Source organism: Falco cherrug, chromosome 2 (assembly GCF_023634085.1).
Source record: "Falco cherrug isolate bFalChe1 chromosome 2, bFalChe1.pri, whole genome shotgun sequence".
Taxonomy (NCBI): Eukaryota; Metazoa; Chordata; class Aves; order Falconiformes; family Falconidae; genus Falco; species Falco cherrug.
The window spans coordinates 102,524,129-102,541,823 of NC_073698.1; the positions used below are offsets into that span (position 1 = coordinate 102,524,129).

At 39.4% G+C, this 17,695-nt stretch overlaps 1 protein-coding gene across 2 annotated transcripts in view; it reads left to right on the forward strand.

Moving 5' to 3' along the window:
• Positions 1-17,695, forward strand: part of ADAMTS5 (ADAM metallopeptidase with thrombospondin type 1 motif 5) — a 46,849-nt gene that overhangs the window by 13,982 nt on the left and 15,172 nt on the right. For both annotated transcript variants that reach the window (XM_027805046.2, XM_055701586.1), the window contains exon 3: positions 12,877-13,044. In XM_027805046.2, the coding sequence (XP_027660847.2) occupies positions 12,877-13,044 (168 nt within the window). The remainder of the gene's footprint in view (positions 1-12,876; positions 13,045-17,695) is intronic.

Genomic DNA, 17,695 nt, shown 5'->3' on the forward strand with positions numbered 1-17,695 from the left:
AGCAATACGTCAAATACAACCTGACATCAGACGAGTTTAGTGGCATCAGACCTGGATGCTGTGAAGCTAATGCCCCGTCATGAACCTGGTCTAGAACTTGGGCAAGTGATTGCAAACTTAGCCTGTCACTCAAAGGCCAGTCTGCTAGACAGACTGCTTGTACCTTCTCTCATCCAGAAGTGATGCTTACTGCTGAAGGTTAGTGCCCGTTGGCCAGGTCGGATGAGGGACCTTCTTGTGATACCAGTGTTCATATATCTGGGGTGTGAAGAGGTGAGTAATGTGTCTCGACTACTATTTTATCAACAAGAAAGAAATGTTTAGTTAGATTAAAAATGAAAGAACACAGATCAATAGAGACAGGGATGAGCAGTAAATATACATATTACTACCTTGAATTCCACACAAAGAAAATGTGAACAAAAGTAAATTATTTTTGGCGATCTAGAAGCACATTTTTGAAAAAGAGCCATTTTCATACTTAGACATTTACAGGAATCTGTAAAAGCTATAATTTTCAATGTAAAAAGGCATGAATTGAAATGAATAAATAAGTACCCTAATGGACAAAAAAACTTCAGTTTGAAGTTGTTTAAAATAACATCCCCTTTTTTTTAACTCACCATAAGATTTTAAGAAAGGAGGGGTGTCAAGTCACAGAATGATTTTTGTGTGTGTGGCCTGAAGTGGGAGAAGTTGAGAAGAAAACACAGCTAAAATTGCTTGAATACTTAAATTAAATTAAAGGTCAAAAAAGGATGAAAAATAAAAGTGTGGCATGGATACCCTTTAGTTAAGCACTTTGGGGAAAACCTTGCTTTATTTTATTTGGAGACCAGATTTCTTCCTACAATTCAGAAGTCTTAAAGTTCCCCCTGTCCTGTGGGTAGGGTGTAGCTTTAATTTTATAGCCGCTTAATTATTTGGTGGAATTCACCTGGCAACATAGGAGATGCCCTGCAAGACAGAGGGGCTGCTAAGGGCTCTGAGCCTTACATGCTCCTTTCTGTCAGTAGGAAGAGCAAGGTGAGCCGCTAAGTGAATCAGGAGTCACTGTCTGCAGTTTTTTAAATAACCCTGCTGCACGTGCATGGGTAGCAGATGCAGCATCATTACCATTGACTTGATCCGCAGAACGGCTGTGTGTCCTCACTTTGACTTCCAAGGGGATCTGAATGCTCTTGTTTCCTCTCTGAAGGACCCAAGAGCGTTTTTGAGGATCAGATTCTTTCTCTGGAAGGCAACCAATGTAAATGGAACTGCAGCTCAACCAAACAGGACGATGCACAGCCTAGGGGCTCAGGTTGGATACGTGCATAGGAAGCCAAAAAGTAGCCTGCTATGGAATAAAGCCTGCTGCTTCTGTTGCCAGGGTTTCTACCACATTATGTTTTAGATGTTTATTTTATATCTTTCAGATAAAATAGATGATGGAGTTTGACCAGTGGTTTATGAGGGGAGGAGTATGAATGAGAGCTGTAAATGACAGCACAGAAAGAAATAGATGCAACCAAATTCTTAGTACAGCTGATTAGCTGACAGTAAGAGGTGGAGATCCATATACAAAGATTGATGAAGTACGACCTGAATCTTGTGTCCTACATGTCTGTAGGAAAATCAGGAATAATTTGTCTCCAGTGTCAAATGCAGAAAATCAGGAAAATGCAACAAAAAACAGGAGGAAACCTTGTAACTTTGAAAGTGATAATCCAGTTTCTCCTCAGAATAAAGGAAAGCAGTGCTAATAGCATAAATGTTATTTTTAAATGCCTGTCAAGACATCCAGCCACTAACAGTAGATCCATATATGGTTATTTTCTAGCAGAGGACATGCTGCTATCAGTTTGGACAGCACTAGCTTTGCTGTTGCAAAAATAGTCTTCTGGATTCTTGCCTGAAATCATCAGTTCAGCTCCATGTTGTGGCATATAGATGTCTTTTTTAACTCTAAGCAACTCCTTCAGCTATGCTTCCATAGCTTTGCAGGGATATCTGAGCTAGCCTAGGCACAGTATGTAGACATTCTCCATGTCTTTGTTACTATCAGCCTATGGTCTGTATAAAAACCATGTTTCCTTATTTCATACGCTTCCCTGCTTCACAGAGACATCTGGAGAAAACCATTAAAGAACCTATGATTGCTCATTATCTCAGTATTTATTTAATGTTTTTCATAGGTCAGCACTACCATATTGCATCTCCATATATCCCTTATTATACTAACCATCAAGAAACAAAGATCTCTAGATTCTCACTGTAATACTCTGGACTTTCGGATTGGAGATTTTACAGTGTTGAATTACAAGCTAACCTGTGCATCCCATGAAAATAAGCATGGTCCAACACCACCAACAGACACAGTCAATCAATTTGAAGTTACCTTTAACATCTCTTGTGATGGGATATATCCAATGCATGACAATTCCTTGTTTAATAGCCTGGTGTCACATTTTGTGATGCAGTCATGGTCAGAAGTCCTCCGTGCTTCAGTACAGGCAGCCTACCATCCTAAAGTGCTTGTCATCTACAAAAAACTAAATGAGAAGAATTCAAAAGAAAATGTGTGGCGCTACTGCTCATTTTACCAATAGGTAATTTCCCAAAATCACAAAATCTCAAGGAAAGCCAAGGATTAAACTTGTCTCTTGAGTTTTAATCTAGTCTTTAAACACAAAAACATCCTTCCTGGAGTCTTTAAGCAGGCAAAGCTCCCATTTAGTCCAGTGACAGTTACATGGGTCTAATAACTTAAATTGAGTGTATCTTTATTCTTCCATCAGTCTTGAAGAACTTTTTTTTTAATTATTTTTAAAGGAGACGCACAGAAGGCGCTGCCTTTTTGCTCAGTGGTAATGTTCATTTGACCTTTTGCAAAGTTCCTATTTCTTTGTTTTGCAACTATGCTGGCACGCTCTTACTCCTTCTATCCTCCTGAGTAATATGGTTCACTGATGTTCTTTCCAAGTATTTTATTTTTAGAATATAGCTTTAAAATTGCTACATGGAACTAATTAAACCTCTGTTCATTAGTTTTCTTTTATCTTTTACATGTGACTTTAGCAAAGGAAGGCCAAAGGGGGACATAAAAGCAGTCTTCAAATATATTTTAAAAATCATTGCAAAAATTCACGTAATAAATCATTCTCCATGTCCACCTGGGACAGCACAAGGGCTAATGGCCTTAAATTGCAGCAAGGGAGATTTACTTTAAGCATTAGCCAAAATCATCTAACCAGAAGGACAGTTAAGGGCAGGAATGAATTGCTTGGGGAGGCTGTGAGTTCTCCATTACTGGAGGTTCACAGGAGCCACCTGGCTAACGCAGCTGTGGCTTAGGGGACACTGATCCTGCCCTGGGGTGGAGGGGTGCACAAGGTGGCTTTTCAGGGTCTCCTCAGAACCTCATTTTCTACAGTTACGTGAAGTTATCACAACTTCCTCCGCAGCTATACCATGCAACACCTAAAGTCAAGGAATTGTAGAGAAACTAAAACTAGAAAATGATGCATTTAATACCAAATCTCTTTCAGCGTGCTGCCATTTGGTGGCATTTGCACCACTTAAAACAAAAATGTCGTGAGTCCTGTCAGCAAAGTGTAGTGCTGTATAAGAAAGCATAACTGTACGTAAAGAAGCCATTTTAGAAGTGAGGTATCACTCTTGGGGTCCCTGCCTGGGTGGTTCACTGAGATACATCAAAATACCATTTTGCTGAATTCTCAGTGGATTGAAAGTATTTATTCAGAGCATGAGCCTGTGTTTGAGCTGTAGGCCTCTCTAGGAAGAGGGCCGTGTCTACCGTGTCTGACCTATGTAACCATTATAGCAAACTCTATGATTCTGACCCTTCTTGAGAAAAAAACGAAACCAAGGATGATGTGCATGGTATTTAAATGGAAGTCTTGCTTTCAGTGTCCATAGAAGAGTCCAAAAATATGCTCATTCCATATTTTACCACGTGTGCTGGTTTTGTATACACTCAAAACTAACTAAATACAGTCATCTTTTCTTTTCTGCTGCTGAACATGTAGCCCTTTGATTTCAAGGCTGTCAAGATAAAGCAGATAAAGACAAGCTTCAGACTTGACAGATACAAATCTTCCTTTCATTTCAAGGGGGATTCTTTGCCAAGGGCACAGAATTTCACAAGCACAGGAAAAAAAATTGTGAAGGTTCTCTGACTTTTGCGTTAATGTTTCCTTCATGACAGATGAAGTTTAGGCAAGTATCCAGGTAATCGTAATTAGGCAGGTTTGCTTTCTTAACAAAAAAGAGGGAGAGAATACCCTTGTCCAGTTCCTCTCTGATTACATACATCAGGAAAATTCCTTGATTCCTTCTTTTTGAACCTTTTTCAAAGTTCTATCTAAACTTCTGCTTCCAAAGGCTGTTGAATTAAGCTGTCATGAACATATATCCCCCTTTGGTTAAGAGCAAAGATGGGCAGTCAAATCTAAGCCTTCACAAGAGGTGAAGAGCGGAGCAGAAAAGTTAACTGATGCTTCTAAAACCAAACATCAGCTGTACAAAAGGTTGTTGGGTAAAATTTTGGGTAAAAAATCTTGGCTTGCCCAACAATATTTTAATTAACTTATAATGTTACATATAACTTAAACTTGTTCCACATGCAGCACACATAGTGCTTAGACCATTTTTAGTGAAGCTGAGACAGTTTTGTGTGGAAAAGTGGAGAGATGGAAGGGGGAAATTGATATGATGTAGAAAAACTGAATCCTCAGGTTCTGAATATGCTTGAGCTTTTCTTTATCTGTCATGTACTTTTAAATCTGATTGGGATCTTTGCCACCTCAATGCCTGTGAAGCGATTCAGCCAGAGCAGTGAGGAGATGGAGGGCCAAGTTCCCAACCAGAGACTTCAGGAAGCGACTCAGACACAGCACTAACATTGCCTGAGTTTTAGGAGGTTTTCTTGAGTTGTGCTGATCTTTGTGTATACGTAACCTCATAACGAATTAGATTAAACAGGTGCTATGCTTTGAAAAGCTGCTACAGATCCTGAAACATCATAACTTTAAGCCAAATATATAGAGTGAAATACCAGCATCTCTGCAACCATAAGAAAATTGGGAATGAAACTGTGTTTTGCCTGATGTTTCAGAACAATCATTATCAAAAATTATTTTAGGGACAGCTTTAGGGGTGGACTTGGCAGTGTTAGATTTATGGTTGGACTTAATGATCTTAAGGGTCTTTTCCAACCTATATTATTTTATGATTCCATGATTCTAAAAGAAGTCCACTTCATCTGTGTGTGCCTGAACCCCCAGTCTTCCAGACTGCAGGGGAAAGTAGGGATTACTTTCCTTCTTGGCAGGTAAATACTACTGATATGATCATGTAGTTTTGTGCAGAAAGTACTTCCAGCACAGAGAGGAAGGCAGAATTACCCAATAAATGGGCAGCAGGCAATGCAATTTTTACATTCTTGCACTGTCTGCTCTCCGACAGTTCATTCATTTAGCATGAGCTGCCACGAATTACATTCTTTGCAAGTTATGCTGAGTTGGACAGATGTGAAATAGGTGTCACCATCTCCCACTTTTTCATTAAAATTAATATTTATCTTCTACATGCCCCATTAATTAGCATAGCAGATGTAGTGTAGACCTCCAAGACCACATCTTTTTAATGATTATTTGAGTCTGTGTGGCCATGGTGGTTTCTGATTGCCTAGTCCACATTGCCTGGACAGACTCTTGCCTGCAAATGGGGGTAATATATCTGTGATCTCCCATACAAGTATGTTATAACAAGCCATTTTAGCAGAAGTTTGTTTTGTGTAAAGTCTGCAGGACTGGTGTATGAATGATTGTGGCTTTATTTTATGTCTGCTCCTGAAAAGAAGCGACACTTCAGACTATTGTTTCATTCAGTCTGAAGAACTCTTTTTAGACAGAAATATTAAAAACTGTCTCTGGGCTGGATATTTTAAAGAGTGATTATTTTTTTCCTTTTTTCTTTCATAAGTGATGGATAGCAGTCAAAAGAAAATTGGAAGGAAAGTTCAAGTATGAAGAAAGAGGAATAGCCAGTTTTATATTCTGTGCATGGTTTTTTGTAAGCTTATGCAATTCAAAGCACTTCTTTTTAATGAAAAAACAACTTTATTAATCGTTATTGCTTAGGTCCATCGTTGTTGCAAAATTCTCATGACTTCAGGAAGATTTCTGAGTCATATCAGTATGCAGTTATTAATAAGGAGTCAAGTACTCACACAAGTTAAAAAACACAGTACATGCAGAAAGAAATGGTTTTATTTTAAGAAAGCTACCACATGCAATCTTTGTTTAGCAATGAAGAGAGCGAGAGGCTCCTGCAGAAGGTAGGGGCTGGTGATTAGACCAAGGAATGTTGAGCCAGGAGCTTCCTGAATCCTGATCCTGTGAGAGCCAGGGACTCAATGAGTAACCTTGGGCAAATCACTTGACCTTCTTTTGTACTCCAGTCATCTCCACTGAAAATTAGGTGAAAGGCATGACCTCACTGAAAAACACATGCTTCATCAGAGCTGAGCTTTTCTGAGAAAACAAATTATGATGCCTGCAGCATTTTTTAGCATGCCGTGTCACTTTGCATGTGTCCTGTGGTCAAATTCAGTGCAAAAGCTGTGCTTTGACATGCTGTTCAGTTCAAGCACTAGAGATCTGTGTATTTCCATAAACAAGGTTATTGAGGTTTTTCTCCAGAAGGGCCACCGCAATTTGTGTTTTAACAAAAACTGGGGTTTTCTTGCTATGCACTAGAGACACTCTATTTTGTTTATTCCTATGCTTGAGACACCAGTGGCAAATAAATGAGAATATTTTTTGCATGCTATTCATTCAGAGGATCTCTGCATATTGTCTGGCAACATATTTTAAGAAAATTCAAAGTATTCAAACTTCTGTTTTTCTTCCCAGCACTCCTGGGAAGAAGATAGCTGCACTTCAGTGTGCTTCACCACACATCCAACATAGCTCTGATGCCCTCCTGATTTACCAGCAGAGCTCTTTGTGTCCTGATATTTAGAGAGGATGTAAGTTTTAGCTGACTTGTCATAATTGCTTTGGAGTATTCTCACCTTCTATTAGGAATATACACCCCATTCCTACAAGGTGTAGGAATTCTTTTGAAGCCATTGCAGGTATTATTTCCTGTTGGCTACAACAAGTGTTGACCTTCAGTTGTTGCTGGAGTAGGGAAGCTTGTGCAGTGCAAGGTCCGCTATCAGGAATGCAGACAGTGCAGGTGAACCGGGATCCGGGGGCTGGTGACTGCTTCGTTTCTTGCTTCACTTCATCTAAACAGACTGAGCTGTGCCAAGATCCCCTTGCAGATGGTATTCCAAAATATACTAGGGTCCAAAGTCTGCAGGTTGCTTTCATGCTGCTTTCAACAGTTTACTGATGTAGTCACACTTCGTCTCACCTCAGGGGGAGAAGGGAGGCTGTGAGGAAGGGCTGTGTTAGGTGGTTGGTCTTTTTGCTGTTTGGGAAGCAACCAGTTTACAAGAAGGCTAGCTCCTCTTCACTTGCATGAGGGTAAACCCTGCTTCCTCGCCATCTGTTTCTTTTACCATTTTGTGCATTCCTACAACATAACTTAACTAAACACCATCCTGCTGGTAAAATTATATTATGTCATTTTCACTCAGTGGGAACTGTCAACACCAGTAAGATGCTTCATTAACTAGAAAACATCAGATGATCTACTAACCCATTCTCAATCAGTCATCATTTTACACAGCTGCTGGGAGCCTTTTTTTTTTTTTTTCTCTTTTTTCAATAGCCTGGTTTGAAGGTCATAGTAGTACAAAATGGTGTTATGCTAAAATTGGCATTGTTTCTAAATGCCTTTTTTGTAAGATTTGTGTTTCTTAAGCCTTTGCTTTTGGCCAGAGCTTTCTCTGGAATTATGCTTACATACAGGATCACTTGAAGAATCACCTGTAACCTTTTCACTTTTGTTCTTATGAAAGGAAACGCCCCACAAGTAAATGCCAGAAACCACCCTAATATCCTGAGCAATATGTGATAATGCCAGCATGTTCGCGCATGCAAGGGGTGGTGATGGGAAGACCTCTCGAGTAGGAGGGGGAGTGTCCCTTCTTCAGTTTGGATGCAAAAGGATGAAGGGCACAGGCCTACAAGTATTTTGTTGTTCTCACTTCTCTGCTAAAAAGAGCATACCTTAGCAAGGCAGTATTTAGAGATTACAGATTGCAGTGACATCTTGAATATTGATTATTTTTAATGAAATGCAAACAGTTTTAAGAGTCACTGGAAGTTTGTCATATGCTGTAATCTGTTTTAAGTCTGGTCAGAATATCTTAAAAGGCAAAGTTAGGATGGAGCGAGCTTTAGGTTGTGATGAATTTTAGTTCCATAAAACTTTGAAAGTTGCATTCACAGTGTTTGTAAGCATGCATACAAAGTTAACTGGCAAATTGGTATGAACAGCTAGAATCCATACACCTAATGCTATAAACAGCTACTATCCTCACTATCACTGGTGGCTGATTTAGAAGCTGAAATACTGACAATGAGAATTACATATTTTGGCAATTACTTGCTACTTACTGCTTCTTTCCTTGTCACGATTTTTAAATATTATTTTTGAAAAATTTAAAAGTAACGAGAGATTCACAAATACTTTGGGAAGCCTCTCCTCAAAAAGCTGAAATCTGCCAAGTGACTTAGTTCTTGTCATGCATTAGAACAATACCCTGATTTAATATGACAAAGTAGACACGGTTAATGCGGTATATCCTCAGTTCACCCCATTTATCACTGTAAAGTATAGAAGTTATGCTGCAGTCTAATTAAAGGTGAAACCGGTAGCTTGACACTTACCAGAAGATGACCCTATTGCAGTTCCCTGCGCTTTTGCCAAAGTACTTGGGATGAAATGTTCTGTGCTGAATAGTCACCTGAGAAGCATTTCATTTTATTTATTTACTCAGAACTTCTCCACAGAGACTGTCCAGCCACTTCTGAGAGGGAGACTAATTTGCAGTCATTTTATGGAAAAATTTTCAGTCCCTATGCTCAGAGTGAAGAGCTTGAAATTTGGCTGCAAGCTTTATCATATCTGAAGGATTTTTTTTTTTTTGTCTGTATGAAAGAGGAAAAAAAGGGAAGAACAACAACTTCAGTCCACAGTTCAACGATAACATTCTCTGCAGAGTCAGAGCATCTTTCAGTATAGAGAGGGAAGGAAACTACATCATCTTTAGCTAGGGAAGCCAGGAGCAAGCTGAAGCACAATATACTTGTAGGCCTTCTCCAGGGGCATTCATATTGTCTGACTGTAGGATTTCCATAGTTTGATGTGGTGTGACCACATTGCTCTGATAGGAGGTAGTCTAAGCTGGAGTTGCTTACAGACTGCACTGCAGGAGGAGCTGGGGCTGAAAAATGCACGTAGGAAAGACAGAGGGGTCTTTCCAAAGCCAGGGCTGATGAGGTTGATGCAAGAAAGGAATTCATATAGAGAGCAAAGTTGTATCTTAAATGGGTAGAGTGTTGCAGAGTGGTGTCAGAGGGTGTTAAGAAATTTGAATTCTGCCCTACAAGACTGAGTCCTTCATATCACAGAGTTCTGGTTGTCCTGAATGGTGCTATAAAATGTTAAGCACTATGAAAAATTCTCAGTTTGCTGGTTTGTACCCAACTATTATTCATACCCTACACTGAACATGCATTATGTTGTGCCATGTGACATTAGTCTGCTGAATGTTTTAGAAAATTCTCCAGCTTTTGTTATTCTCCCAGAGCTGTTTAGTACCAAGTCCAATGACTTAGGAATGAACTCCTTTTCCACTGACAGAACCTCATTACTTTATTCCACAAGCATGCAGCAGTGAAGTAATTTCTACAACTATGAACAGTCTTGGGACATTAAATACAAAAGCATTCCTCCTGCAACCTTTAAGCATGCAAGTTGTCTCAGAGAAGATTGCTATAGCGAGGCTTAGGTCTAACCAGCATGGTATTTTCTTGCTTGCTGGGCTAATTTTTTGCAAGTATTTCTGTTTAATTGATATTATATGTATATCATATACATATGTATATGAATATTCAGGTGCATGGATTCAAGTAAATAGAAGAAACTGGCTGAAGCTCCTGAACAGCTTTGCAAAGCAGAGTGTGTGTCATTCTGATGTAAAGGGGGAGCTGTGCCACATGTTGAGTGTCCATCAACAAAAGCTAGGGGATAGGCCTGAAGCCCTCTCTAGTAAATGTTTGCTTAAGTTAGCAGAGCACTGGTTAACATGCTACAAGGAGTTATTCAATGTCAGCAGAAAATGGTTCTAGTTATATTACTGCTAGGCATGTGTTGAAGTTCATTAACCTGTCAGCTCTGCTTGTAGTTCTCAGACATGGGGTGTGACCTGGTGCCATTCAGTGCATTAGCATGAATGCAAGCTTAGTGATAACACTGTACAGAACAGCAGCCAAAAATAACATAATCTGCATTTCCTGAAGAGACGCTCGTTGTCAGTATCTAGGATTTTGGCAAAATCAGAGGTAGTCCTCATTGGCACAGTAGTTGCTGAATCCTTGAATGCTCAGCTTGTGATGCTTCCACAGAATTTGTTCAGTGGGCTAGAAGTGGTATGCTGATTATTTGGTTACTCTGTCAGAGAAATGCATCTGAAATAATAATCTTACTAGTGAATTATTTTGCTCAACACCAGCATTTGGCTTTAAAAATACAGACATTGTCATCTCTTCAGAGCAAGTATTTATATAGTGCTATATCAGATTGAAATGTGACATATACCTACTGATATTCAGCCACGTCTCAGCACGAAATAAAAGTAGTATTATCTGGCCCATATATAACAAGTATTGTCAAAGAAAAGTGATTTTACCTATCAGAAAAGAAAAGCCCAAATTTTGCATATAAAACACACCAGTAATTAGACATGCCTTCTGTATGAAAGTTTGATTATGTTTTTTGCAGCAATGTACTTGTGATGCAATTGCAATAGCAATTAGCAACAGTAGTAACAGGCAAAGTAGTATTAGCTGTCCTAAGTGTTAACCCAGGTTCCTTGAAAAAATTCTCGCTAGCATTTGAAATACTACAGGTCCTTTTATTTAAATAGTGGCTGTATTTGAATGATGTTGATAAATGTGTGCCCATCAGGGGAAGAAAGAAAAAAAAGAGAAAAGCCCTCTTCGTTCTCCTTCCCGCCTCCCTTCCAGTGAGGATTCAGTAGCTGCAGAAGACAGACTGGCTGTTCTCAGCCATCACTGTTACAACTGGAAGTGACAGACCAAAGTCCTCTTGTCACTTTTCCTGTAGCTCCACCCTTGGCTCAGGAACCCAGCATTTGAGCAAGGCTGCCAGATGCTACCTCGGCTTCTCTCACAAGACAGAAACCCTGATTTCTAATCTTCGGCAGCCTTAACACATAGTTCTGGTCAGATAGCAGCTTTCCTAATCTCAGATACAGCTTGCCAGTGAGTGCTGCCTCCATCTCGTTCCTCTTGGCTTCTCCCCCAGAGCAGATGAAAACAGCGTAACAACAAGTTTATATAAGGCAAATAGGTAAAATTTCCTGATTTTCTTCTTTTCCAGCCTGTATGGTAGGTATTACTGTTGTTATTACTATTGTCAAGCCTATTCCTATGGATATCTTATCAGTCCCTACCTGTGTCACCTTACAGCCAATCTACAGCAGTTACACCAAAACTTGAAGCTGATGGCACACAGCAGGCTTTTAGTTATTACAGAATAATACAATGTGTCTCTTCAGCTGCTATTTGAGACCATCAAGTTAATTTCTTCTGTGGCAGCTTTGATGGGTAGGTAGTCTTTGTCTTTATCATTAAAGCACTCTTGGTCCAGCCCTGGGTCTCAGATGAATCATCTTCTGGCCTAGGTTGAAGACCTGAGTGTTAAGTTCAGCCTTGAACTCCCTGCAGCTGCTGTTCACATTCAGTCTTCTACCTCTTGGATAGTAAATCGGCTGTGAAATAATCCAGTGTGGGCATAGAAATTAAAAATTAATCCTAATGTTTACAGAGGGAACAAAGCGTGTGGCCTGCAATCTATTATTGTTGCCCAGAGACAAGAGATGGGGATCACTGATCTACAGAAGAGGTTGCTGTCACACTTTCAAGAACTTACATAGCACTGGACTGAACTCCCCCGGACTTTAAGGATTTTTGCAGGTTCCATTATGTGCTGCTTTGTGTGCACATTCTTTTGTGTTCTGGAGTATAAATTTCCAATAGCATATACATTTAAAAATAAAAAGCAGCAAAACTAAAACACTAACCAAAACAACACTAAAAAGAACCCTTCCACAAGACAAGACTTAAGTGGAAGAGACTATTTGAAATCATTATTCAGATTGTTTGATGTATTCTACAGGGTACTTGCACTTCAGTGAGGAGGGCGCTTTAAGAATTTGCATACAGTTTGTTTAGTTGCTCCATAAATACTAGCATTTTTGTCCATTTAGGAAGATATTGTAGCACTTTTCTAAACAGTTGCAGAACATCTTTACAGAGTGAAGTATCTGGCTTTCTTGCTGAAGATGATTTGGTGAAACAGTAAGAACTAAATTTTTGACTGATATAAATTAGTAAAGTTCACTTTAGTCTTCATCAGGTTTCAGTTAGCACAGCTCAATGACGTGTCAGCTGATGGCATTACTGCCTTGCTATATGTAATGGCGTAAACTGTCACAGTTTTTCTGTCTTCAAGGAGAGATACCTTGTTTCAAGTGGCCTGCTTTGGGCTACTGTTCAGAATTTGAGAACAAATTATGCAATTCATTTTACCTTGACTGTGAGCTCCAGCTGGTAAACTCTGTTATGGATAGCCAGGTCATTTTATTTATTTATTTCATTTATATAGGGCATTTGCTTGGGCTTTCTCATGATGACTCCAAATTCTGTGAGGAGAACTTCGGCTCCATGGAAGATAAGCGCCTGATGTCCTCCATTCTGACTAGCATTGATGCTTCAAAACCCTGGTCCAAATGCACTTCAGCAACTATAACAGAATTTTTCGATGATGGACATGGTATGTATTATCACACCTTGTGTCAGCTACATGTTAATTTTTACTGCGTTCTGTTTTTTTAATAAGAACATTCCGTACCAGCTTCTTCATCTTCAGGTCTATCTTGGAAGTGCTTGCAAAACCAGGCAAAGTTCTGAAAGGCTGGCAGAGTCTCACCCTCCCTTTGCATGAAAGAAAAGAAAGAGTTGATGGAGTGTGTGTTGGCAATAATTTGGTTGGAACATGGAGAGGTTTTTTCAAAAGCATGGAATTAGTCTTGTCTTCCCAAATGCCATAGGTAATAGCTCAGAGAGTACTTCAAACAGAGGACACAAGGAAATGGCTTTTTCCTCACAGAAATTAAAATGGTTGATAATGCTCTACTTAGTGTTAGACTACAGCTAGCAGAGTGTATGTGTTCTTACTATTAATGACATTTCTTTTACTTATAATGCCATTATATTTATGACATTTCTAATACCATTGTATTTATTATGTTTATGTAGAGGGTCTGTAAGCAAAAATTAAGACTCCTCTGCTGTACATGATAAAAGATTACTTCTGCGCCAGGAGCTTACCTTCTATGTCGTGTAACTAATATTTGTTAAATATGTCATTTACCCTTTGGAGGATAAGTGCAAGACTTTCATTTTCCAAAAGTGGTAATAAAAAAGCATAGTCTTCCCTCTGTAATGAATTTTAAAGTCTTCATTGTGCTCCCAAAGCAACTGCAGTTCTTAAACAAACTGTTCAAATTCCAAAATGCTGAGATAAAAATGACATAATTGAGTGAATGGATCAAGTTGTTATGGTAACCAAAATGCTTATGGATAAAAAGTATGGTATGTCTGCTGAATGTAAAGGCTTTTCTGCTTTTAAATATTTTGTTGGCTAATTTCAGTGCTCTCCGAGATACTTTCTCCTGTTTTCCTCTGTTGAAGAATGACTTCATTTTTTCTCTCAATTTTACTGGATCCATTAATCTGTACTGCCCTGTTTTGTGGCCCATATTGCTCTGGCATTGACTTAATATTACAAGTTAGTTTCCAGATATGAAGAGAGCTTTACTTTTTGAGTTTAGTTACTGAGGTACAGTACAGTTCACTGGGGCAAAAATAAAAAAGGGACCTCCCTCGCCATCCATGAATGTCTTCTTGAAGAGTGCAAGGAACTCTGAACTATCTTTTCTCTTCTGTTCCTTTCCTGCTGCAGGCAAGTAGAAACGTTGTTCTCATTTTTTCCCTTTTTTGTGACCTGACTTCTTCTCTTTACTATGTATCCAGCTAGCTACTTTCTCCAACAATATAGAAAGAAAAGAGCGTTTCTCCCACCCACCTAACCTTTGGCTTGTTTGTACCTGGAGGGATGCTTGAAATTTGGACCCTTATCCATGAGCTGGACCCAGTCTCAATGTGGAAGTAAGGGAAGGCTGTAACAATTAGTCTTACAGGTCTAAGAATATAATTCTGCCAGGTTTTTTTCCAGTAAAATTAGGTAGGAGCTTCCCATCCTTCAGAGCTGCATTATGGTCTCCTTGTTAGTCATGAGTGCTGACTTCGTGTACAAGAAGTTTGGCAGTCCTCAGCTGCTGACACTCTTCAGAAAATCATGTGTTCTTTACTGCATGTAGAGGGCTTAGGATCTGCCAGTCTGTTAATGGATGAGTTAGGGTACATTGCCCTTTCTAATACTCATCAGTAGTTATCACTCAAGCGTGTAGTCTCAAACAGTTATCGATATGGTGAAATAATTCATAGAAAATTTTAACCTCTCATCATAGAGTTCCATAGTCCTCAGGGAATTAATTTTCTTACTGCTGCTATTGGTGTGATTTCAAATATACAGTGTTGAAGGAATCTTTTCTTGATAGATCAGGCCTTCAGAGACCTTTTCTAAGTAATAGTCTTTCTTTTCTGTTAGAGTTTATAATTTTTCAGTTATTTATTTTAAATCAAAAATTTGTCTTAGAATACAAACAGTATCTATGAAGTAAAAATAGAAGTCAATGATTTAAATTGCAGTTTCTTCAAATTATTGTGTTGAAAGGAGATGTGTTATTTTAGGAAGGGAACTTCTGGTTTTATTTTCTTCTTCCAGCCAGTGGATGAATCCATAGCTCCATAATTCCCGTTTGTAATGTACACTGAGTGTACCAGAACCACAGGATCCTAGCAAAGCATGCTGATGCCGCCTTTCACACTGCTTTGGGCTGATAATAAACCAGTTCAAATGTGCCATATTTCTGTCTTTCCTTCAGAATAAGCATATGTCTGCTTTTTGGGTTGCTCATTTTTTTGCTTAGCTGGGGCAGGTGTACTGTCATACCATTGCAGTCTTTTCCCTCCCTTCTGTTTTCAAGAAGGAGCTCTCCTGCAGTCTTCCCATAGAAAGAAGAAAATCCTCTCCCTCTCAAGTGCTGCTAGGCAGAGGGGAAAAAACATAACCATTCAGGTGTAATTTTGAGCAGTGTTGCAGGCTTAATGTAGGTAAGAAAGGCACAAAATAGCAGTTGCAACAAAAGAATACAGATATTCACACACCAGACTTTCTTTTAGGATCTTTGTGATTGAATTTTGCATAGTCACAGGAAGCTTAAGTGGGAAACCCTGAACAAGAGGAGACTCTTCCATTCTCTGGTAGGCCACGTAAGCAGTTTGCACTGGGCTTTTGGCGTGAATAGGCATAAGGTTATAAATTGTGCTTTGTGACAAATAGGGCATGGCAGCACTGGTGTAAGGAAATAAAAGTGTTTCATCTTCTGCTTCTTATGGGTAAGCATAGTGAAATGTGAAGTCCAGAAGTTTGGATCTGTGAGCAATAGTCCATTACATAAGAACAGACAGTGTCTTATCAAAGCTTTAAGTAAGTTTCCCATATAGATTTGGATATTCATCCCATAGTGCTGTAACAGAAAACACTACAGTCTTGACTCTCTTAATTCTTTAACATCACTTTTTCAAGTGCTGATGTTCCTACTTTCTGAGTTTGGAAAGCGATGTTGGGGAGTGGACTTGCTATATAAAATGTGGGTATTTACTATGTAGGTAGCTACTGCTAAACTGGCTAGTTAAGTTCCCATCATAGTGCAGAGGGTTCTAATCAGTGGCATCAGTGGTTTGACTGACCTCATCAGTTCCATTAGTGGTGCTGAATTGCAGCATAAACTCATTTGCCTGAGTAGTGAAACATCTGACAGCTGACTGAATTGCAGATACCAGCATCACATGCAGTTAAAGTCAGCTGAATAAATCCCAGTATAAATGTCCCATCCAAGGTCAACCAGGAGGTCTGGGGAAGATCAAGGTGCTGATTCCCTGAGGCTCACTCTGAGAACTATAAACATCATTGTCATGATATCACTATTGGGTTTACACTCATGAGATAAGCCCAGATGGCAGTTTGACATTTAGGAAGAAAAGGCTCAGTTAGTGCCCAGAAGACAGCGACATCTATTTTCATCTGCTTTTAGCCAGCCCTCTCCTAAGGTACTAATTGCCTTTATTGTCATGCCAACCACTAACTAGGCTGTGGTATGATTGCTTGCGATTTATTGTGTTTAGTCAGAACTCAGTGCTCTGTGCAACCTGAAACAAGGACTATTTCTGGTTTAATTAACGTATATCCTGGTAAACTGCTTCCTGCACAGATTTATTCTGCCTATTTTTTTCCACATATATTACACATAACGTTGAGGAGATAATGAGATGGCTTAATTAATACTGTCATCAGCCAACAATGTTGCTGTGTCCCAGGGCACACAGATGTTCTTTGGTACACAGGACAAAAAATGGGGTTAGCAGTATAGGTGTACTCTGTATGTTGCAATATAACGTAGTGGACTGAAGCCCTCTCTGCCTTCTCAACTAGGGGGCCCAGGGCAAACCGTTCTCCAACTTCGTAACTCTGTCTTTTGTTACCATGACAAGTAGGAGGTTGGACCAGCTGGCGGTAGAAACACCTGCACTTCATTGCAACCTGTCTAAACATAGACACTGCCACTATTTTTCCTGTGGGGAATCCTTAGGGGCCTTTGCTATCTTCAGTTTTGAATTTATCATGTGAGATCAGCTGGAACACCTGGCTTTATAGAAATTATACATGTTTCCTCAGAGCAGTATCAGTTAAGGAGAAGTTTGAATCTCATTCCCCTGTGTTCTGGAGGGGGGAAAATGCTGTATTTGCTAAGTAAGCTTGTGAAACTTTGTTACATCTGAAAGGCATTCAAATGGGTTAAGTAAAATGACTGACAGATCAAGTATATGCAAATATTTCAGTCACAATAGATCTCAGTGATGGGCAGCAGTGTCTGTCATGGTGAAATTAAGTGTTATTAAGATGTTTTAAAATACTGAATAATAGTTCCACTTGGGAATTCAATAGATTGCAGTATATATACAACAGTAGTGTCTACTACTGAATGTTGACGTGCTAGTGCCTTCCTACCGCTGCCCTAACACTGTACTAGCTTCCTCCCTAATCACAAGGTGTATGAAGTAGGGCTTCTGCTGTTACTTCTACAAAGTATATTTTTCACAGCAACTTTTGCCAATTATGCGCTTTTCAGAAACTCCAGGAAAAAAAAATCTGTGGTTCCTCACTGTGTCTCTAATATTTTACACTACAACAGGCCTTGAAAGCCTCAGTACTTTTAATTATCTTTATCTCAGGGCAC